The 24,176-nt window shown below is 46.0% G+C and overlaps 1 protein-coding gene across 3 annotated transcripts in view; it reads left to right on the forward strand.

Moving 5' to 3' along the window:
• The window catches only part of TBC1D32 (TBC1 domain family member 32), a 2,506,374-nt gene that overhangs the window by 1,499,177 nt on the left and 983,021 nt on the right, over window positions 1-24,176 (forward strand). For all 3 annotated transcript variants that reach the window (XM_069606604.1, XM_069606605.1, XM_069606606.1), the window contains one exon: window positions 17,956-18,094. In XM_069606604.1, coding sequence (XP_069462705.1) covers window positions 17,956-18,094 — 139 coding nt within the window. The remainder of the gene's footprint in view (window positions 1-17,955; window positions 18,095-24,176) is intronic.

Consider the following 24,176-nt stretch of genomic DNA (forward strand, 5'->3'; position numbering starts at 1 on the left):
ATCCAAACATTTCCTAACTTTAATGTGTGTTTGCTCAGCCATGGGATTGAGCCATAGCGGGGCCAACTAAAAAGTACTTCACAAAGTCTGGAAGGGAAAAGTAACTGTATTCCATCCCACTCTAACATGAACTGCAGCCCAAACAATGAGCTCCAGAGGCTTTAGAAAAAAGGATTTTGCCATTGGCACTGGATGGAGAAAAAAAAAACTTGTGAAGCACAATCACTTTTTAAAGGGAAATCCTTTGAAAAACTTCCTATAACAGGCAGTGAGAATGCAACGCATCTTTTAACCAGGTCAGACAATTTATCATTGCAGACTTCTTAGTTAACCTGCGCTAACATGTCCAAATCCCTACTGACTTCTGTTCCCAGATCTGTAGCCATAGTTGGACCCTTTTTTAATCTCAGTAGCCAGACCAATAAGCAGAGACAGCTTATAAAATTGTTGGTGTTATATTTCAACATTGGTATTCACCCTTGCAATGCCTACCATATCCATAACGCCCCCACGACTCCCATTCTACAACGCACTACCATTACAAAATACCATTCAATAGAATTGAATACCTTTTTGGCATCTGCAATAGCGTCTTCTTCTCGGGAACCAGACCATTCTGTTGAAGCACTCTAGGGAAGAAAGGATTGTACAGGAACATTGACTCTCCAACTGGTACAGGAGCTAATGGCGACTCATAGTGCTTGGTGGTACAGAGTGTATTATTGTAGCGTGTGCTTCACTTTTCTAGATGGATCAAGTATCATCTTGCTTATATCGCCATACTATGTAAACCAGTTCTGGACAGTTCCACCTAAGCCTGTCACTGGTGGAAACTCTCAAGGTGGTGCCATGATGGGGGTTTGACCTGTTGGTGTACCCCACTAGTATGATTCTCAGTTTGTTCTCATTGGCCAAGGCAGTTTTGAAAACTGGCCCTGTTAAAGGCTATCTTCCAGCACTCTTTAAAAAAAGAAAAAAGGCACATGAGCAAGGGTTCTTCACTGTGCCAATGGTGTTGCAGCTCGTAAAGGGATTGAATAATGTGTTTTCTCTCAAATATTTTGTAGTTCTGCCATGGGATCTTAACCTAGTTCCCACTTCCATGATGGCGGCTCTGCTTGAGCTTCTCCATTTATATCAGGTTGGGTTACTCTTATTTAAAATTGCTTTTCTGGTGGGTCTTAATTCTGCTAGCAGTGTTTCTGAAGTTCTAAGAACTTTCAGTGTCTACCATTCATACAGTTCTCCAAAGAGAAAGTCACTCTATGGTCAAATCTTTACTCTTACGTTAAGCTCAGTATGCAATTCACTTGAAACAAAACATTCACATACCAGTGTTGTTTCTGCCTCTTCACTCCTCTAATCCCGAGGGGATCTCATAAATTGCAGCCCAAGACATCTCTGAAATTCTATGTTTCAAGAGTCATTGGGGTTTATTATATGTTTGCCTGTATCCTGGCAGTTAATCTGCCAGGATACCAGCAAACAGTATTACCGTTACCGGGCACTCGGCCCAATGAAATGTCCACATGAATATGAGTGCTGGGTGATGGTGTAACTGTTAGGCAGAAACCTGTGCAGTTCCCTTAGGGACCACTGCAAAAGATTTAGGACTACAGGTGGTTGGCAGTAAACCCAATTGGTAGCAGTCTGTACCACCCAGATGTACCTGGTAGCTGTGGCTGAGCAGTCAGACTTCTCTCAAGATGAGTTAGGCAGTATATAGAGTATACACAATAGGTACAGAGATACCGTAGCACAAGCAAACACTGACCAGAGCTTTGGTGTGAAAGTATATAATTATTTATATAAAGACACACTTATAAATTACACTAGCACAAAGAGAAGTAAATAAATTCAACACATATATGTACAACCCTAATTACTTATTAGACAAGTCTTAATGAGAAACACCACTTATTTTCAGACAGAGGTGAGCGCTTAACATAAGATGGCACTCTAATAAGTTATTAAAAAGGGAGGGAAAAAGGCAGAGTTATGAAAGCACACAAATTTCAATACTTTTCAAAGAACCACAGTGAGGCAGGTTAGGCAAAGTCTACTGGAGAGCAAGGAAGTTCAAATGCCAGGCCCACTCTTAGAGAGAGCAAGCGAAATGTGTCCAGGATCACACAGTGGGGTTATGCCCAAAGAGTCTTTCATAATCCTTCTTATCCACCTCCCCAACTCCATTACCGCATCAGTTGCAACAGGGGGGAGCCTAGAGAACAACCAAGGAAGTAGCCCATTCCCTGTGATGTCCTGGAGCCCATGATTATATTCTAACGTTTTCAACCAATCCAACACATCCAACTTAGGTTCATACATACCCACTAATTCCTTAGGCATCCGGGGTCTTTTGGGACTGAAACTCCTAGAGGAACCAGAAGAGAGAGAAGCAGTTTCCACAGACAACTTTTTCATTTCTAATTCATGATTAAGCTCTATTTCTGTGAGCTTCAACTCAGCTTGCTTCTGCTCAGCTTGGGCATTGATTCTCCTGAACTCTAACTCTTGGTTTCGTTCAGATTGAGCAATACAACGTTTGTATTCTAATTCAAGCTTCATTTTTTCAAGTTCAAAATATTCAGGATCACATGTGGGACCTGGTATAGGTCCAGTAGGTACAGTTGGTAAAGCAGACAGAGGTTCAGGGTGGCTAACTGCATTAGGCTCACTTTCCTCTTCTGACTCATTATCAAGATTATCAATACTTTGATTCAGATCAATACCATCACTGTTATCTACATCTACATTTGCTGGGGGGGGGGGTAGATTCACCTTTTAACCCTTAATTCATCCCTCTAAGTTCTTCAAACGTTCACTCACCCAGGTAGCCCAAGGGGTACCATCATGCTTTTTGAGGGTCCTAAACCTCTTAAGGTACTGGGAAGGGGTCTTCCCAAATCTAGCTATCAAAGCTAGTTTCACACATTCATAATCCTTCTTATCCTCTGCAACTCCATTACCACATCAGTTGCAACAGGGGGGAGCCTAGAGAACAATCAGGAAAGTAACTCATTTCCTGTAATGTTCTGGAGCCCATGATTATATTCAAACAAACTCAACTGGTCCAACACATCAATCTTAGGCTCATACATACCCACCAACTCCTTAGGCATCCGGGGTCTTTTGGGACTGGAACTCCTAGAGGATTTGGAGAGAGAAGCACTTTCCACAGACAATTTTTTCATTTCTAGCTCATGGTTGAGCTCCATTTCTCTGAGACTTAGTTCTTGGTGCCTTTGTTCTGTTTGAGCACTAATTCTTTTGAATTCTAATTCAAGCTTCATTTTTTCTAGTTCCATATATTGAGGATTAAGTGTGGGACCTGATAAAGGTACCAGTAGTTACAGCTGGCAGGGCAGGTAGAGGCCCAGGGGAGACAACTCTAACATCTTCCACCTCCTCTTCTGCTTCTGACTCAAAGTTATCAATGCTAACATTCATATCAATATCATTGCTGTTATCTACAGTTGCTGGAGTGGTAGGTTCCTCTGAACCACCATCTAGGCTTTGGTTTGCTAACAACCTTTCTATTAGCTCCATTTTCTTGCCTTTAGTCAGGATATTCTTATGCTTACAGAGAACTCTTAAACAATCAGCAGTTTTTGTAGCAAGGGACTCTTGACTATAGCTTTCCATAGTTGACATGTTTTAGAAAATACTTCTTTAGTGCTAAGCTTTGTGGTTAGTTGCACTAAGGTATCTATAAGCACACTAAAATGTATACTCAATACAAATCCCACCGCTGTACACCAGTGTTAGGCAGAAACCTGTGCAGTTCCCTTAGGGACCACTGCAAAAGATTTAGGACTACAGGTGGTTGGCAGTAAACCCAATTGGTAGCAGTCTGTACCACCCAGATTTACCTGGTAGCTGTGGCTGAACAGTCAGACTTCTCTCAAGATGAGTTAGGCAGTATATAGAGTATACACAATAGGTACAGAGATACCGTAGCACAAGCAAACACTGACCAGAGCTTTGGTGTGAAAGTATATAATTATTTATTTAAAGACACACTTATAAATTACACTAGCACAAAGAGAAGTAAATAAATTCAACACACAGTCACTATTATATATATATACAACCCTAATTACTTATTAGACAAGTCTTAATGAGAAACACCACTTATTTTCAGACAGAGTTGAGCGCTTAACATAAGATGGCACTCTAATAAGTTATTAAAAAGGGAGGGAAAAGGGCAGAGTTATGAAAGCCCACACATTTAAATACTTTTCAAAGAACCACAGTGAGGTAGGTTAGGCAAAGTCTACTGGAGAGCAAGGAAGTTCAAATGCCAGGCCCACTCTTAGAAAGAGCAAGCGAAATGTGTCCAGGATCACACAGTGGGGTTATGCCCAAAGAGTCTTTGTAAATAGTTCACAAAAAGATTGAGATCAAGTCAGGAAAAGTTAGTTAACAGGTCCCAGGCTAACCCAGGTTAGAAAGTCTAGGATTTACTGTCACCCCGAACGATCTGTCGCAAGGGAAGCCAGGCGGGACACAGTACCTGAAAGTGGGAAGAACGCTCCAGCGGGGGCAGTTGTTCCTGGCAGCGGGTGCAAGTCGGTGTTTCGTCCAGAGGAAGAGGAGGTCTCGACGTGGAGGAAAGCTGAAGGTCGTTGCGCTGCCAGGGAAGAAAGCAGCCGCGGAGTTTCCCGGTTACAAGGTACCACTCTTTTCTTCGCGGTAGTGGTATTCCAGTTGCCGGGGTGCTTGGCATGGGCAAGACGGCCACGAGATGGTCCAGGAAGTCAAAAAGACGGGCAAACTGGTTATCCCCACCAGTCAAAGGAATAAGACTCTCTGGACTGGAGATCTCCTCTGTCGTCGGGAAAAGTGGTGAGACGGTTCAGCAGGGCTCCACCGGTGGTGTCGTCGTTGCAGGTCGGCTCGGCTTCTCCCTCCTCGGATGCTTTAGGTCCTGTGGCGACTTCTGAAGTTCCAGTCCCCAAAGCCCTGCTTTTATGCAGAAAACCCCCATTCATTCAGCCTAGCTGTCACTCAAACATGCTAAGTGGTGAGCCGGGTGGCTCACCACTTGGGCCAATCACACACGAGTGCGACTTGAGTTGCCGAGGCAACTCAGTCCAGGGTGCCAAAACCCCCTCCCACACCCCCTGTGGTACCCAGACAGAGTGGCACCACTTTTGGAGGCTTCTGTGGAGAAGCCCGCCAAAAAGTGGAACAAAGGGCTCGACTTGGGTTGGAGTCACAGAAGCGAACACAAACGCCATTTTGGAACCAGGTTTCGGCAAAAAATACCAACCAGTGAATTTATATTAATTTAATAAACCGGCAGTATGTTCGAGGCTATTTTAAAAGTGGTAGCCTCGAACAATGGGAAAATCCCGTAGGGATATATTCGCGGTCGAATATAAAAAGTAGTATCCACTGCCACCAGCCAAAACTCGGTCGGGGGGGCTGGACAGTGCCCCTCGAACAACAGACCCCGGGGCAATCAAATTGCCCCGACCAGTACGTCCACAATAGGATGGTTTGTACTGGTTCTGTTCACAATTTGAGACTAGTAAAGCCAATGGTGACTTTACATGCCCTGGGAGACAGTAGTCAGTTCCAGGGTATAGAGTCTATGTTTGGGAGTCGCTACGACACCCCTGGGTTACGGCACGGAGGGTGCTGTGTAACCCATATACCAAAAACACATGAAGCCTTATGGGGTAAAGGACCCCATAGCCCATAAAACACATGCAAAGTCAAAGGAACACCTCAAATCATGTCTAAGAGCAGGAGAAAAAAATAAACCCCAAAAATCCAGCAAAGCTGCTGGGGGACTCACTAGGTTTGGAAAATTAGCCTTTACAGAGAATTCTCCCTAACAGTAACTCCCCATTCCATGGAGTCCCATAGGACTCAATGGGGGAGTTTGCTGGTATTACAGGCGCTAGTATTACAGGCTATTTATTCCCGGTGAGGTGGCTGAATGGCATCCAGCTTTTAGCTGAAGGTCATTACGCCACCTCACCAGCAAACTTGTAGTTGGCTGTTGCGGTAACGTGCCGGTGTACGTTAATACGACCATGTTAATTCCACACCGGCCAACTTATAATGAGTCCCAATGAATTCAGGATATGACCAATTGTTTGTTGACTTCACTGGTCCTAAAAAGGACGTACCATCACAAAACAAACAAAAACAAACATCTCCAAGTGGAGATTGGTTCGCATTAAACGTGCTATGATCTAACTCATAAGGAGATGCCAGAAGGTCTCTGTGCATATCCCACCAGGCATCAGGCAGCACATGGGCTCTTCAGGGAGGCATGCCATTGGTTGAAATTTGTCGAGCAGTAAATTGGGCCTCACTTCAAACATTCACAAGGGATTAACATTTGGGCTCCCCAGTCACTGAGATGCAAGTGTAACTGATCAGAACATGCCCATCGAACTTGTTCTTACTTACTTTTGAAGTACGCCATGCCTACTCGGTCCAAGGTCTTGGACTTCAAGCGTGCACGGACTGCTGTCAGCAAATGTCAGTCTCAGATCCATACCGTATTTGTTTGTACTGCTTGAGCGAGGATAATGACACCCAGGATTCCAGGTCATGCCAGTCCATGCACCTGAAGACCTTCTGAGTGAGGGTGTGAAAATCTTTACCTTCATCCACAAGTCGAAGGGTGAAGCTCTGTGGTCTTGCTTGAGGTTGCATGGCGTGGAACAATGCTCTGAGTAGAAGGCGGCTCTATGCAATGAAAAGGTCAAGAAGAAGAAGCAGCAGCATCGGAGGAAGTCCCATTCCCGTCGTGATTCCTCGCACCAACATTTGTCTTTGAAGAAGAGCCACTTCTCCAGTGAGTCCCCTTATCTTCCTTTGCAGGTTCCTTTTCCCACCCAGTCCTCCACGCCATAGTAATGGGAGACTTTTCGCTTGAAGATGTTGGACATCTTTGCCAAGCCGCCAATGGCTCCTGCCTCGGGGCCTGGGGCGCAGGCTCTGCAGGAATACGTTCCACTCCCTAGGGACGCCTTCATGTGAGAGATGTATGACATCTACAATGAGGAGGGTGACCAGACCCCTTTTGGACTTCAACCTATGGGTTCTAGGGAGTGATTTCCCAGAAGAGTTCTATGGGGAAGGCGAGGACCTGCAATGGCCTGTGGCCTCGACACCTCCCCGAATATGGAATGTTTGCCAGCTTTCACCCCTGGAAAGCCTCACGCTGCCTTCCAGTGCTTAGTGGCTAAGGTGGCTATTACTCTGGGGCTATCTGCTCCATCCAGATCCTAGGATTAATACATATTTGGTGACATTATGGATGATGCCCCCAAGAAGGAGACACCCCTGTCCTTTAATGTGGCAGTAGAGGCCCCCGTACTGGAGGTGTGGAAGAAACCTGCCTCTGTTCCTGCAGTGGACAGGGATCTGTCGGGGAGACTCTGTCCCGCACCTTCGGATCCAGCCTCTTTCTTTATTCCCATGCTTTGCCTGAGAGCTTGGTGATGGTGCAGGCCGCAATGGGTAGCCTGAAGACCTCTACCTTCCCGTCCCTTTAACTGTAAATTGTGATGAGTTAGAAGAAGGACACAGGGGGTGCTCCAGAGCTTGCAACCAAGATGGCCACTGCCTACTGAGCTCCGTGGGTGAAGGACTGGAGGAGGAGGCCATGGTCTGATATGGCCCAGCTATGGAAGCACAAATCGGCTTGAAATATGAGGAGCGGAGGTGCCCCTATGGCTCGGGTTTGGAGATCGTTGTATGATTCCATGCTTGCTTAAATTGTTTTCATAGGACTGAATTGAGTGGGGATTCACTGTTAGAGACTGGATACTTAGTACGGCTCTCTTAGTCCGGTGTCCCTGTGTAGGCACCGAGGTGAGAGGTGATTATTATGTATGGACAGGGGTGGGGTCATCACTGCTGGTTGGGGTTGGGCAGTGGGGGAGGGTGTGGATGGACTCTGTAACGGGGGCAGAGGGGTGGGGTTTTTGGGTTGGAAGGGTGGGACTGGGGGCATTGGGGCACTTCGGGGACTGTTAAGATTTGGGGAGTTTCTGTAAAACTGGTTGACATGATTTATAGAAATGGTGCAGAGTACACAAGATAACTTTAACTTTATGGCATTTTTTTTTTTTTACTTTGGAGGGAACGTGAATGGAATCACTGTGGTGATGACTAGGGCTCCGACGCATGGCACAGCCCTTTCACTAGTTGGATCGTGAGAGGACTCAATATCCATGCTAAAATGTCTATAACTGAGGTTTATAAGGAGCACCAGGGTATAAAGAGGCTATTCCTCTGGGTGATGCACCTGGTGGGGAAGCCGATATGGAAACAGTGGGGTGATGGCTAGGCACTAAGATACTTTCTATCCAAGAAACGCACCTGATGGGGGCGTTAAATGATGGGTTAGCTAAATCCTTGGGTGCTGTTATATTGTACAAGTCTTATTCCTCCAATTCCCACGGTGTATCAATCGTTATCCAGAAATCTTTGGGGTCCAGGTTGTTACATCAAGAGAGAGCCCCAGACGGGAGATTTGTTATAGTATCAAGGGTGCTGGCTCAGAACCTAATTACATTGGTCAATGTGTACGGACCAAATGTGGACGATCCTGGGTTTTTTGATGCCATCTGGGTGAAGTGCATGGCGTATGTGCATTCGCAATTAATAGTGGCTGGGGATCGGAATACAACCCTACATGCGGGGCGGGATAGGTCCACTGTGAGTATGAGACCACTGCCTTTGACGTCTAGAGCAATAATGGGAGGGATGGCAGACCTGGGGTTGGTACATTTATGGAGAACGCTACATCCTGAGTGTGGGTATTCATTCTACTCCTCTGTTCACGCCACACGTATCGTATTAATTACGTATTGGTGGGACCGGAGTTGGTTCGTAGTACCGAATATTGTGGAATGCTTCAGGGAACGCTCTCCGACCATTCCCCGGTGGTGTGGCAGTTTAGGCTGGCAAACTTGGCGGTTGCCCACCTGCAATGGCGCTTCAAGAGTCAAGCGATATTAGATGTGGTGTATCGGAGATAAGTGCAGGAGATTATATCATCATTCTTCGCATAAAATGTGGGATCGGTGCCCTCTGCCGGGACCCTCTGGGAGTTGTTTAAGGTGAACTTGAGGGGTCACTATATCTCAGTTGAAAGCAGGATGCTTAATGGGATTCGCAGAAAGCTGGGTGAACTGGAAGATGAGCTTAGAGCCCAGGAGGATGGAAATAAGAAGAGTACTTCTGATAGATCCTTGGCGGTTGCTCGCTCTGCATTAGATCGCTTTAGAGAGGAGGCGGATAGGGAAGTTCACTTTGTTATGACTCCACAGTTAGCACGCAGGTATGGGGAGGAAGGGAGACCGGGTAGGTATTCTTCCAGACTGGTGAAGGGTGCCAGGGGTCAGACAGATATACCTGCAATGAGTAGGTGGCTCTCTGGTCTCGGATCCCGAATTGATAATGGCAGAATTTCTGATTTTTTATAAGAACTTATACACGGCTAGAGATGGGACAGACCAGGATTTGTTGAGGTGCTTTGTTGGGAAGGCTGAGCTGAAAGGGTTAAGTGATCAAGCAAGAGAGGTGTTGGGTGTGCCAATATCAGTTGAGGATATTATGAAAGCCATTAAGGACCTCACGACAGCTAAGGCACTAGGGTCATATGGGATTACCTCTGAGTTTTTTTTTAAAGAGGTTTTCCAGGTTTGGCGGAGTACTTGCTCCAGGTATGGCATGAGGGTCTTCAAACCAGCAGTCTGCCTCCCACAATGCGAGAAGGAATAATCTCTTTGATACTGAAGCCAGATAAAGACCCATTAGATTGAGCATTTTATAGGCTGATATCCCTCATCAATATGGATACGAAAATGTTCTCGAAAATATTAATTGACAGACAGCTTCCCTTTCTTTCCTCTGTTGTGCATGCGGATCAGGCCGGTTTTATTCCGGGCCGTTCCACGGCTCTCAATTTACAGAGATTGTTCAGAGTTTTGGCATGGATTGATCCCTCTGTACAGGCTATCCGGGCGCTATTGAATAAGGAGAAGGTGTTTGACTCTGTCGCTTGGGATTATGTGTTTGCTGTACTAGAGAAGTTCAGAGTACTGTCATACTTTCTAGCATGCGTTAAGGTATTATACTCTAGAGCGACTGTGAGAATTTGACTTTTTGGCAGGCACTCAGCAGCATTTGAACTAGGACGAGGAACGAGACAGAGGTGTCCACTATCCCAGCTCTTATTCACAATAGCGATTGAGCCGCTTGCTGCTGACGTGTCATGAACACTGGGGGCTTGCGTTGGGGGGACCCGCAATCTAATTTTGTTATATGCAGATGATATTATTTTATATGTTAAAAGACCCAGGTAATAATCTATTGCCTCTTTCACAAGAGATGGAGACGTTTGGAGGTGTATCAAGTTTACAGGTTAACTGGATTAAGTCAATCCGGTTCCCTCTGGATGAGGTTACTGTGCAGCCTCCAGGTGCAGAAAGGTTCCAATGGGAGTACGTCGCCACAAAGTATTTAGGTGTCCAAGTGAGCAGGAGTCGCTCTCAGTTGCTTAGGGAGAATCATGGGGCTTACTTAGAGGCACTACGGGGCAAGATCGACTGGTGCGTGTCAACTCCAATCTCGCATTTAGGGGAGGTACTGATTATGAAGATGATTGTTTTGCTGTTTCTTAATATCCCGGTGTGGTTGGGTGCTCAATTGCTTGTGACGTTGAGGTCACTAATGGTTAAGTTGATGTGGAGCCTCAAAATACCCAGAATTAAATGGGCAACACTTAATGGGACGTGGGAACAGGGAGGTAGTAATGTACCAGATCTGGAGTTGTATTATCTCGCGGCACAGGTGTCTGTTGCATCGTATTGGATTCCAGGCTCCCAACAGTTCCTGCATGTCAATAGAAAGGAGGTCCGCTTTCCCGTATTCATTGCTGAGCACTATCCTTTCTCGACAAATTGCTTCGCTCGGGCCTGTAACTATGGGCCCCGGGGCATTACCTGAAGCAGTAATGCCCTCCTGATTGCGGCTTATTGCTTAAATAGAAGGCCTACCTTTCCCTATGTCTATGGGTGGGCGCTGCCTATTTTGATAACCAAGCTGCTTGTCTGTCAATCATGAAGGTCTGCTCTCCAAAACTAGCCTAACTGACCCTACCGCTAAGAAAACTAACTTTTCTTGGGAGAATGACTCCCTTATCCTTAGGGTACTTCTAGTGCCAGTCTATAGCATGCACTTTGCAAATAGTCTCTTGTGACTTCTTATAATCTTTGTAACTCCCTTAATAAGATGTTGCACTTAATTTCTACACTTTGGTTCACTTTTGGCTCTCGCTTCGCTGGTTTAGACTTTTGGTCATAAGCCTGCTGGTATCGCCATGAGCGAATATAGGTTTCGTGGATTCCTCTGGTTTTTATCTGGTAAATGTCTGTAGGCTCTGAGCCCTCTCTCTCTTTCTCATTAATAGTATTTTGTTCTGGTTCAGGATAGCCTTTTGTTTTCCCCTTTACCCCAGGGTATTTTTTCCCACTCTCTCTTACTGTCCAGTTTCTCATTTAGGTTTTCTCTTAACTCGTGGAATTCACTCTTACTTATTTGTGAGGTTAACTCTGTTTGATATCTTCTACTGGGACGAGTTAGCTCTAGGTTATAATGATTCTCTCTTGATTTACACAACGTCATATCTTGTTCTGTGATGAGGTGGCTGTGTATTACAATCATTCTTTCTTGATGTACAGTTTTTGTATCCATCTATGTTCAAAGCAAACTCTCTTCCGTGTCTATCCTGGGACGAGTTGGCTGTATGACATATTGATTCACTGCAGTCTCCCCGTACCTCGCGTTCGCACTGTTACATTCTTTCCTGGCGGAGAAGTCATCCGAGGGTTTTGATCTCAGGTTCTCTCCTACTTACTGGGTGTCACTGATGCCGTCTTCTCTCCTGTGGTCCCATTCCTGATCTCTCTACCTTTTTCGTTTTGCCACCGTCCTCGACTGCACTCACAGACCCAGTGTTCTTCTCTGCTGTTGGTTGTCTCTGCGATGTTCCACGGACCAAGGGTCCACCACAGATGTTCTCCTGTGGTCTTGCCACCACCTCTGTTTCAGCATGGGCTCCTGCCTGCTTGATTTCTCGCGTCTCAGCATTGCAGTGACTCTGGCATCCAAAACAACTCCTGCAAGCGAGTTTGAAAATCACGGGTTTCTCGCTCTCCACTCTCAACCGGTGTAGCGTAGCTTGGGCCCTCCCACATCCTCTGCTTACGTTCCTCTCTCACGTCGCCTGCTTCACCCTGACTCCTTGGCAACACATCCTTTAACATCCTTGTCCCAGTGAAGTCGACATCCTGATTTAAGGGGAAAAACCTTTTCTTCCAAGATAACAATATCCCTTTGGAGTTTTTTCATTGCAGTGTTTACATTTCATATTTACTTGATTTTTAACACATTGTCAAGCAGAGAAGTGCGTGAGAACTGAGTACCTGTTTTCTTGACTGTGGTTCTAGTTGGGACCGCCAGGCTGCATCCAGTGAATTGACGAGCATGTGACTCGGGGAACCAGCCTCTCCACCACCCTAATGACACAGGGTGGTGAATGGACCAACTCCCAGCGTCACGGAAGACACTCTCCTGATTAACGTGACGAAGGCACTGTGCAAGCACAGGCAGGAGAGGCCACAGTCTGATGGAAGGTTACTGGATACTGGTGAAGTCCAAAAGAGTCTTTTCCAGAAGTACGTGATCCAGTGAAGAAGCGAGATAGTCCGGGATACTTCTCAGATGAATACAAGGAAAGGCCCCCAATCCACGGGAAGACAAGTTCCAGCAGATTCATGTAGCTGGTCAGGGATGACGGATCTGCTCGAGGTACAGTAGGCCCAAAGGATGAGGCACCAGGCAGGACCAAACAGGAAGAGGGAACCAGATCGGGAGGGGAGGCCACCAAGAGTAGGGATCCCTAAGGTATGTCCCAAAACAGTGAACGAGGGCCCCTGGAAGCAAGAGGAGAAGCTGGCCCAGAAAGACCCAGGGAGAAGCCCAGGAAAGAAAGCGGGAGTCCCCAGGGAAAAGCAGGGAAAACTGAAAACCGGACCCAGGGAGGCTCAAAAACAGACAGGAGCAAGGAGGGCCCAGGCAGGTAGTAGGAGACTGGGACCAGGCAGGCAGAGAACCCTCAAGGCAGGGAGAACAAAGAGCAGGTTGGAGCAAGGCAAGGCCAGGCACAGGGAAGCAGGAACCACTAGTGGCTGGAGCGAGCAACACGACCGAAGCAACCGCGTTGAGACGCGAATTGCAACTGCTCGCGGCTCCTCTTATGGGCCGCCGGCACTCGCGAGGCCTGAAACGCAAGCCGTTTCGTTTCCGAGCGCCGGCGGACCGAGAATGAGGCTTGGAAGGCAAGCCCTTCCCAGAGCGGAGGCCCAATCTACGGCGCATGCGCGGAACCGAGACAGTGGTTTCCCGCGCATGCGTCGCAGTCCTCTAGCACCGGCCCCAGCACCTCCCCCCCCGGCGAACGCCAGAGCGCGAAAGCGCGGGTAGATCCGCCAGGAGATTGGAGAGGGAGCGGGTGCAATGGACCCCGGTCTCCCAAAAAGTGGCGCGACACACATACCATGTAGGCCATGGTACATCCAGCCTGAGGGAGTTCCTCATGGGAACGGGAGTCCTTGTCCTCAAAGTGGGAGTCTCTCCCGGTTGGGTACAACTTGCCTCTACCCCTAGGGAGGGTATTGCAGAGCGGGCTCACCTCCCTAGCCTCACAGGAAGGGACTCCCCCTTGAGGAGAAGGGACACATTCCCTTGATTCTTTACAACAGGGAAAGTAAGAGGTTTGATGCATGGGTCAAGAAGGTGTTTGCGTCAAGCAGTCTTGCACTGCTGGCCTTGAATGGCGCTTGCCCCATGGCAAAGTTCTCATTCGGCCTTTGGACTGCAGTGCGCAATGCGGTTGAGTATATCTCAGAGGGACGGTTTCAAGTCCTTGCGCTCTGATGGCAAGGAGGCAGCACGTCAGATGCTACAGTCAGAACTGAATATGGTGGACTTTGTGTGAAGGGTCATGGCCAGTAGCACTGTCGTCAGGTGCCCCTGATGGCTAAGGATGTCAGGCTTTGCGACAGACGTCCAGACTGTTGGATATACCGTTTGATGCCCATTACCTTTTTGGAGCTAACTCGGGCAACACCCTCCAGAAGGTTCAGTCGTCCAAGGCGACTGCTAAGTCTTTGGGGCTAGCAGTGCAACAGCCTTCCACACAGACATCGTCTTGGGGCAGGGGTTTTCATCCCCTTCCCACCTTTACCCACAGGGGCCATGTTCAGTCTGCCCCGTGAAGATGGCTAGGCAGTGAGGGGGCATTGCAGCAGCCGCTGTCCCCACCGCACCTTAGGGCACCAAAACCTCAGTCACAGACTTTGCCATTTATCACCTGTGTGGGGGGAGGCTTTCTCTGTTCCACCCGTAATGTTTGAAGACCACGTCCAGCACTTTGTCCTTACATGCCATTTGGTAGAGATATTGCCTTCTATTCCTTCAGCATGCCCTGGACCGCGGTCCTCAGACCACCGTTTTGTCTCCAGACCCCATTCTACTGGAGGAGGTCCGTCAGCTTCTATTGAAAAGCACAATCAAACATGTTCCGGTCCCAGAACAAGGGAAGGGGTGGCACGCCACCTATTTTGTGGTGCCAAAGGAGGACAGGGCTTTCCCACCATCCTGGACTGCGGCTACTGCACCTTTCATACATAAATTCAAAATGGTTACTCTAGCCTAGCTTCTACACCCCTTGATTCACAGGACTGGTTAGTTTCCCTGAACCTTCAGGATGCCTACTTCCATGTGCTGATAAACCGAAAGCACAGGAAGTACCTGAGGTTCATGGTGGGTCAACACCATTACCAATTCAAGGTCCTGCTGCTCTGGTTTTCTTCGGCACCTAGGGTTTTCACCAAGCTGCTATCAGTGATGGTGGCTCACCCCAGAAGGTAGGGCATTCATGTCCTTCCCTACCTGGATGACTCAAATGGCCAATCTCGATGATGCGTTGAGCAGGCAGTCTTCTGCCTCCCATGAGTCGGAGCTCTGTCAAGAAGGTCCAGAGGAGATGGTCTACGTTTGGGGTACTTCTCGAGTGGAACACTTTGCTTCCAGTGTCAACAGGAAGTGCAAGTTGTTCTGCTGCAGGGGATTTCCTTGTCTAGGAGCTCTGAGGGACGATCTGACAGTCGAGTGGACTTTCAACCTCCTTTTTGCATTTCCACCGTTCCCTGTCATTCCGTTGGTTCTTAGGAGATTGTGAATTTTCAGAAACATGATGATCCTCACCAGCCCAGGCTGGGCATGGTGAACCTGGTACCCCAAGTTGATGGACAGGTCCATCTTCCTGCCCGTGCCACCTTCCTAGGAGAGTTGACTTGCTCTCCCATTTGGAGGGGCAGGTCCTCCACCCGAAACTCAGCAGCCTGAACCTTCATGCTTGGCTACTTAGAGGCTGGGATACAAGGAGTGGGATTTGTCAGACAATGTCCTCGATGTGCTTCTTTCATCTCGGAAGCCCACAATGAAATCTATTTATGCGTGGAGGTGGTGTACATTTTTGGTCTTGTGCCGGGAGAGGGACCTGGATCCTTTATCCTGACCTCGATCCCCTGCGTTGGATTTTCTGCTTCCTTTGGCCCAGGAGGGCATGCAGATTGGCATTGTAAAGGGTTACCTTGCCGCTATTTTGATTTTCAAGGGCTGTTTTTTCACAATACCCACTGTTATACAGGTCTTGCTGGATGTATCCCTGCCAGTTTTTGGTTCTGGAGTGGGATTTTAATTTAGTTTTAACCTTACTTGTGGGCCGTTTGAGACACTTCATTCATGTTCTATTAGATTGCTCACCCTTAAGGTGATTTTCCTTGTTGCCATGGGCGAGTGAGCTCCAGGTGTTGCCTGTTTAACCTTACTCTTTGTTTTTTTTTCCAAAGAGGAGGTGACATTGAAAGGGTGATGGTCCTTTTTGCTGAAGACGGTCTTGGATTTCGATCTCTCTCAGAAGATCCCTCTTCTTGTATTTCTTCCTTCTCCTAACCCTTCCAATGCAGCGGAACGCTTGCATCAGCGGGAGCCTGTGGGCCCTTAAGTTCTACATCTCTTGTAGTAGAGGGGCTAAAAAGGAAAACCACCTTTTCCTTGGTTATGCTAGTTCTCATGCTGTGAGGGTTGTGAACAGACACACACACACACACACACACAAACACACACTGCCTAAGAGCAAGACTCCTTGACAAGAAAAGCCTAAAAAGTATCAAACAAACCCCATCTTAAGAAAGCCTGAATTAACAGACTGGGAAGAGTTTATAAGTGATGACAAGAGTGTGAGGAACTATTTGAAGGAAAAATATTCGAAGTATAGGACCACATTAAGCACGAAACCCAAGAATATGTTTGAAGAACGACAAGAGTTGATAACAGAGACTGTCAAAAGAAATTATGTTAAGAAATATCTGTACCGAAGAGAAACCTGTATACAAAGAGACTATCAAAAGAGAAGAGAACACATGGGGAAGAAAATATATTTTCGTGGCCTATTTAATTTAGTTATATATAGTGGTAGGGCAGGTAGAGTTAGTTTGTAAGGAGGGCATTTTTACTTTGGACTTCTTTTTTGTTCCTTTAGATAGGTAGGGTATTCCCTCTAGCAATAAGGAAAGTCAGGCATTATTCAGATTTGATTAAAGATAATCTAGAATGTCCTCAAGGTGTCCAACTCCTTCTTCCGACCCACCAAATACCCCTCTCTGAATTTTCTGAGCAGCTGATGCTGAATGGGATATCTATCAAGGTGAGGAATCTGCGGGAGAAGAATCATTGAATGACCATTACCGGTAAGTAATTTCTCCTTTGTGCAGTGTGGTATTTTGTCCTCTAAGCTTTTCTGTCTGGTAGTGAGACACAGAATACCAATGCCACTCCATCACGTATATTCAAAGGAATACATGACTTTACACTTGATCTGAGTGACCAGAAAATGTGTGTAAATCAGTTCACTAGAGAGGGCTGGATATGTGGAATTTTCTACACACAGCTTTTCAGCCAGTTGTGTGTGCCTAGACTGTTCACGTCAATGAGGTTGGCTGCCACGCAGGGCATTCCAGGCAATCCACTTACATTCTTGGGCCAAGCCCAGCACACAGAAAAGGCATGGACGTTGCTAATCATGCACAGAAAAGCTCATTCTATTTTCAAGTGGGTGGAGTGAAACCCACAACCATTCTTTTTTGCACGTGGAATGTTGCAGGATCCCTAGAAACCATATAAATGTTTTAGAATCTGTGCAACTAATGCGCATACCACATTATCCCATGTACATGAAGGTGAGCTAAATAGTTGTGGTGAGAAAAAACAAAACAACAAAACTGGAAAAAAACATTATGTCACCAACTGATGTTTAATATTATTCATATTTTACATGTTGTGGTTTCTGCTTGTCTCAAACTACCTATTTTACTTGCTTGTGTTTATTTGTTTTGTATCTAGTGTTGCAGCTCACTAAAATGGCTATAGTGAGTCTTTTTGAATAACATACATTAGATAGCTACTCACTCCTTGTAAACCTAACTGCTCCGCATGCTGTCCTTTTTCGTTTGTAAATAGGCTCTGATTGTTTCAGATGACGGTTCCCTGTCATATGTAAATAACTTGTCTGGGAAATCAATAATAGCATTCCAGTGCATCTGTCAACATTCTGTTTGTCCTAGCTCGCAAGCAAGATTTGCATACCATATGCATCATTTTCCCATTAGTTGAATAGATGGCATTTTGTTCAATTGTACAATGGAAATGTCTGCGATGAAACAGCTTGTGTATAAATAGTATTCATGAAATTGCTTCATACTTTGTTCTTTTTTAGACAGACTTTATGCCTTTGATTATCTGAGGAAGTTCAGGTTGTCCAGCTGGGTAATGCATGCTCTTTTTTTTCAGCATGCTCTGGGAAGAATCTTTGTTAGACAATTTGCTTAATTTTGCTGCCACTCCAAGAGGGCTTTTACTCCTTCAGCAGACAGGAGCCATTAATGAATGTGTTACCTACATGTTCAGCAGGTTCACTCAAAAACTACAGGTATGCTTGGACAACTGCACTATTGGTAAAAAATCAACACTAAAATGGATTGCATTGATTTTGTTTTGTTGTCTTTTTTATAGGTAAATAATGTGCCATGCTAGCGTTCACTGTGTCACAGATCAGAAGTGTACAGTGGTGTGAGTTAGAAGTGAACTATGGTGTGAGCTATCTGTGTTAAGTGGTGGTGTGGTTTAGTGAGGTCTATTATCTGCACAGGCCAGGCCAGCTGCGTTTAAGCACAATAAAGAACAAATTACGTATTTTCAATAATGTTCTTTCTGATTAATACAATATTTCTCCCTCAGATTTTGCATCTGTGAAATGACCATCTGGACTGGATACAGAGATTGTTATCACAGCCACTAGTTGTCACTGCACGGTTTGTGACTATTTCCATCATAGGCCATGAGTGCTTCTTGCACTGGAACTGAGACTTCTTCACTTTATTATTATTATTTGTGCGTGTTTTATATATTCTAGGGCTGCTACCACAGGGCCTGTATTTATGGTGAAGTTGTTCAACGTATAGGAATATCAGTTTTTGGGTGGCTTATAACTTTGGTGCCGTTCAACGAATCCTCACCAAACTTTGCAAACCACCTCAGGCAGACCCTCCAGAAAATTGCGGCATGAAATGGAAAATATTGCGGCACAAAAAAGAAAAAAATTGCCGCACCCAACTGCGTTTTTTGCGGCATTTTCTAACGTTGAAAAATATATCATTTAACATCTTTTTTAGCCTAAAACCAAGTAATTGCAAGGCTTTTGTTAGTGAGGAACAAAATGTGTTCTGTCTGGCTGCGCTCTGTAGGACAGCCAGGTCGAGTCACCACAGCCTAACATTTTGGATTGTGGTGGGGGAAGGGGGATACAGCCTGATGAGCTCCAAGGAAATGGTGCTGTGCCACTACTTCCAGCAGACAAGTGGAAAGCAAATAAACAGATAGGCTTGAATTCAAAAGTGTAACCCTGGTTGAAGCCCATAGGTTTGCTTTTCGCTTGTCCTATGACCCCAGGAGAGAGGGGGAACAACTCTACACTTCTCCATGGAAGGAATCCATGAGGCCAAGACACAGGATCAATGCAGTGGCAGTAACTGCAAGCCCATAATACCTAGCCAAACAATGAACTCTCTTGGGTGGTCTTAATTCCTTGGTTATGCCACCCACACATGGTGACTAAACACACCCACAAACAGAAATGAAACATCACAACACTACCAGGGGTCAAGTCCTACAAATTAAAGTGGGGGAGGGAACTCATTAACAAATGCAATGGCATGTGATGTCATCAGAAATTAGCATATCAAGGTGAAATATGCATATATCATTAAATTGGCTTTGCATAACCACCAAAATTGCACAGGACGAATGGCATTTGCCTTTCATAAATGTTAACACCCAATTTTGTGCGTAATTGGTGTCATACAGCCCAGCCTTGATTCAAGGCTGGGCTGCATGATACAAACGCTCGTAGCTGTATTCGTTTCAAATTGCTTTACATTATTGTAAAGCAATTTGAAACAAATACAGCTACGAGAGTCTTCAATTGGCATCATGCAGCCCAGCCTTGATTCAAGGCTGGGCTGCATGATACAAACGCTCGTAGCTGTATTCGTTTTCAAATTGCTTTACAATTGGTATCATGCAGCCCATGATACCAATTGTAAAGCAATTTGAAATTAATACAGCTACGAGAGTCTTCAATTGGTATCATGCAGCCCAGCCTTGAGGCTGGGCTGCATGATACCAATTGTAGACGAGAGTCAGGAAGCATTAAGTTTATGCTTTCTTTTCCGGCGCTCGACAGGAAAGTAATTTACTTTCCTGTCGAGCGCCGGGAATGAAAACAGTCCAGTGGCCTCTTTGGGTGCTCTGAGTTGGGGGCAGATGAGTGGACAGGCCAGTGCTTACCTGGCTAGCTTCACCAACTGTCAGCTCGGGCACTCAATGAGCCTTGGAGGTGCCTGGGGTCACAGCCAAATGCTGTGCATCTCCCAGGCCTGCGTGACCCTCCCCCAATCCTGGGCCTGCAACGCAGAGCCGAGGTGTTAACCCTCAAGCTGCTGCAATCAGCAGCCAGTTGTGTTCGCTCTAAATCATTAAATGAGCGCGAAAAAAGACACACTAAGCTAACGTGTCTTTTTTGCGCTCATTTAATGATTTATAGCGGCAATTAGTGGAAATGGCAAATTTTGCGATTTTTTTTGCAAATCGCAAAATCGCCATAAGGTGGATGGTCTGCTCAGGATAATTTTGGAAGTTTGGAGCGGTTTCGTCAAACTTTAGAAATCCTCCTATACTTAATGCAAAAACAAATTTGCTCATGGCTACAGTCAAAACCCCTGGACTGATTTGCACCAAACGTGCACAGGGAGTGGCGGCTTGTTCCCGATAGCGTACTTTTGCAAATTTGGCATACATCTGTCAAGTTGATTTTTTTTTGTAAATGGCATGGTCCGTGGTCTCATTTCCTGATTTGGTGTCCGCAGACACCTCTGGACCAATCATGGGGTGGCATGGTGCTCACGGGCATCAAACATGTATGCTGATTGGTTAATGAAAAACATGACGTGCGTCAAACGTTTTGAAACGGTCACCATATTGGATCCACGGACAACAGCATTTGTCCGCAGACAGCGCAGTGAGAAAACCCTCTGGAAAATATATTTGGGGTTATTTTGTGAATGAGACTGTGTCTGGGAAGGGTGGGGAGTGGAAAAAAGTTGAGATGGAGACGTTTATATAAGTGAAAATGGCCCTGAGGGTGACTCAAGTCCACTGTGCGCAGGTGTATTTTTAGCTGCGAACACGGACTCCGTCTGCAGACATCATTAGCACTGGGAGGCATTGTTAGATTCAAAGCAAGCACATCTTTTTTTCGACATGTGGCCTGAAGTGGTTTTGGCACCACTGTGGTATATTATGCCTACTGTTGTGAAGGTTTTCTTGCCAAGAGATACTGGACCATGTGGAAAGCTAGTGAGCTTGCAGTTATTTTTGGTACCATCTGCATTGTACCTTAAAAGCATTACTATCATGTATTGGCCATGTAAATATATTTGTTGCAAAACGGGCGTAGTATGCCATGGTTTGCATTTTTCAGAAGGTGGTGAAATGGTATGGATTCACAATTTTCTATGGATACAGACACAAATCGTTCATTAGAGATATGCTCTTGTGAAACATGGTTGCAGAGTGTGCATGTAGGTTTCCACATGTATGAAATCGAGAAGATTTCAATTATAGGGATGTTTTCGGATTCTAGTACTTGTGTAAGGAAGGCATGGTATTAACAGTAAGACAGACACAAGTGACAACAGTTCAAGGGTGTTTATTGACCCTCAAAAAGGGTTTGAAAAACGCCTATCGAATCCTAAATCTACATAGGGAGCAAGGTACGACCATCAAATAATAATGCATTCCTGGTGATGTCTTGTCAAAATAAAGGGCCTATACTAATAAACCTATTGCCAATCCTTGCCTCTAAAAACAAATAGTGTGGGAAACAGTGTTATGAAAAAGATAGAAGTGTTCCTAACATTATATATGTCAGGATGTTCAGGTTGTTTGCCTCACTTCACCACGTTTTCGGCAGAGGATAAGGCGGTACACTCGAGCTTAGCACAGTCTATGGCTTCTCTAGCACGAGGATACAGTTCAATCATTAGCATCAGGGCCTTCCGTGCCCATGTCTCTTTGTCTCTCAAAGTCTCTTCCTTCAGAGGGCCTGATGCGACAAACAAACAATGCATTATTTTCCTCTTTTACAAGTACTCAATCTCTCAGGTGATTCACTATTCAGCAGGGCCCAGATCCTCTTAACACAATACTTTCAGGATATTCATTCATCCAATTATTCAGCTTGGATCCCCCTCAGCCGGCTCAGACCCTCTTAACACAATATTCATAGGATATTCACACATCCCATGCTCGTAGCATATTCATGTATCCAATTTCTCTGTGATTCACGGCTCAGATACTATCAATGCAATGTTCAATTAATCTCCCTTTGCCGAGCTTGGACCAATTCCAGTTTAACTTTTGGTCATGATGCCTACCCCCGGGGATCCAGGTCAAGTCCAGCAACCCCGGAAGCAGGCATCAAGTTATTCCAAGCAAGCCCAACAACCCCTGCTAGGGGCTATTTGGGTGCAGTCCTGGCGTCTATGGCATCCTTCTGCATGTTCCGGCCACACTCCGGCACCTAAGGGGAACACAAGAACAGCAAGGTGAGCCAAGGGAATAAACAGAGGCAATATTAGTTACCCCCCATAGACTTACCTGATTTTACCACCGGGGGTACTATTCCTCTTCATGGGTCGGTGCAGCCTCCACCGCATCTTTGCCGCACCCCGGCCCCTAAGGGGAACAAAAGGACAGCAAGGTGAAACAAAGGGACAAACAAGGGGAATCCTTCTCACCACAATAGACTTACCTAATTTTACCGCCGGAGGCATTATTCCCCGAGACTTCATAGTTCTCTCAGCACCTGAGGGAGAAAGCAACAGGTTACATACTGACATTATTTTATCGAACTGTGTTGGATAATACAAATCCTTACCTTGAATGTTACCGGTTGCCACAAGGACCTCTTCGCTAGGGTCAAGCTGCAACCTGCAAGGAATCGGACAAGAGTGAAAGACAGACATTTGAACTCTTACGAACTATATACTTACGGCGTCTCGCCGGAAATCTCAGAGTCAGTATTGTTCTGGAACTCACCAATTCCTTCGAACCAGTGAAGCAACTGGTTATCTACGCGCCCCTGCGCTCAATGCAGAATGGAGAGCTCATCTTTCCAAACCATCAGGTGAGGCTATAAGAAGGGACATTAAAGGTGATCAGTGGGGAGAACAGCAGGGGTGGGGGTTAACACTCAACTCCACGGGTGGTTAATTCCCTTTCTTCATTTGCAGAAGAATACTCCTACGGGCCAAGCAAACGAAGCTAGGTGGGCCAGTCCAGTCTGTCATCTCGGCACTACGCGTCACATTGGTGGAGACCGCAGCTGTCCAGTTCAGATTGACGCCCCTGTGGGAGCCAGGTGAGCGTAACACTTTTTAATACAAACTTGCTTTAACCAAAAGCTCTCAGCTGATCTTCCTCTTCCGTTTCTGAACCAACTTCATCTACTTTGTCATCTACTTTCTTTACACTATTTACATTGAAGACTTTCGATTGTGCACCGGATTTTGCTTGACCCTTTGCAGGACCACTTTCGATTCACAGTTCTTTGTTACTCTTTCAGTTGGATAGCTCACAGAGACATTCAAATGAGCATGCACGTGGTGCCGGACCACTCTGTCTAAGGTATTGTATCTTGGCTTCAAAGTTCAATCACTCATCTGTTGTTCAATTTTACCTGCGTTGATTATCACATACGCTTCATACAATGTTCGCTTCTGCGTTCCCTATACAATCTTGCTGCTTGCAACCTTGGCTTCAACACAGACTGGTTGGTTATCAGTCTCACCAACTCACCGGCTGTGCTGACTTCACTGGTGCTGCTTTGATGTAGGAGCCAAGGACAGTACCACACCGGCAAGCGATTCTCCCCACATTGCCTATCGACAAGGGAGCGCCCCGATTACCTCTGAGACACAATGCAGGATTCTTCAGCCTTGTTTCCTGGTGTTATGTTTTCTATTCTTGAAGGTTCATGAAAGTAACAGTTCCACGTCAAAAAGGTCAAGAACACTTCCCTCCTTGTGATCCCCTTTGGTTTTGCCGTCTTTCGCCTTGTATTAAACTACCATGTTTGAACTGTGGCTTCTTTGTGGGCTTTACCTCGCTCACAGTGTGTTCTCGTGCTCCGCCTTTTATCCATGTGGGGAAGTGTAATGGAAGTCAGGTGTGTGAAATGATCAGTAATTGCCTGACCCTGCCTGACCATTGTATTGGGACATGTCATGTATACGGCTCGGGCATCAGTCCGTCTTCTCTCATTTCGAGCTGTCTGTGAGAAAGTGTTTGTGTTGTGAAAAGGGGGTGAGCTCCTAAGTATTCCACCTGGTAGGATGGGGTAAAGGTGTTACAGGGAAGGGGATACTGCGTCTCGCCATCCGGTGTTCCACTCC

Source organism: Ambystoma mexicanum, chromosome 4p (assembly GCF_040938575.1).
Source record: "Ambystoma mexicanum isolate Mex_15411 chromosome 4p, UKY_AmexF1_1, whole genome shotgun sequence".
NCBI classification, from domain to species: Eukaryota; Metazoa; Chordata; class Amphibia; order Caudata; family Ambystomatidae; genus Ambystoma; species Ambystoma mexicanum.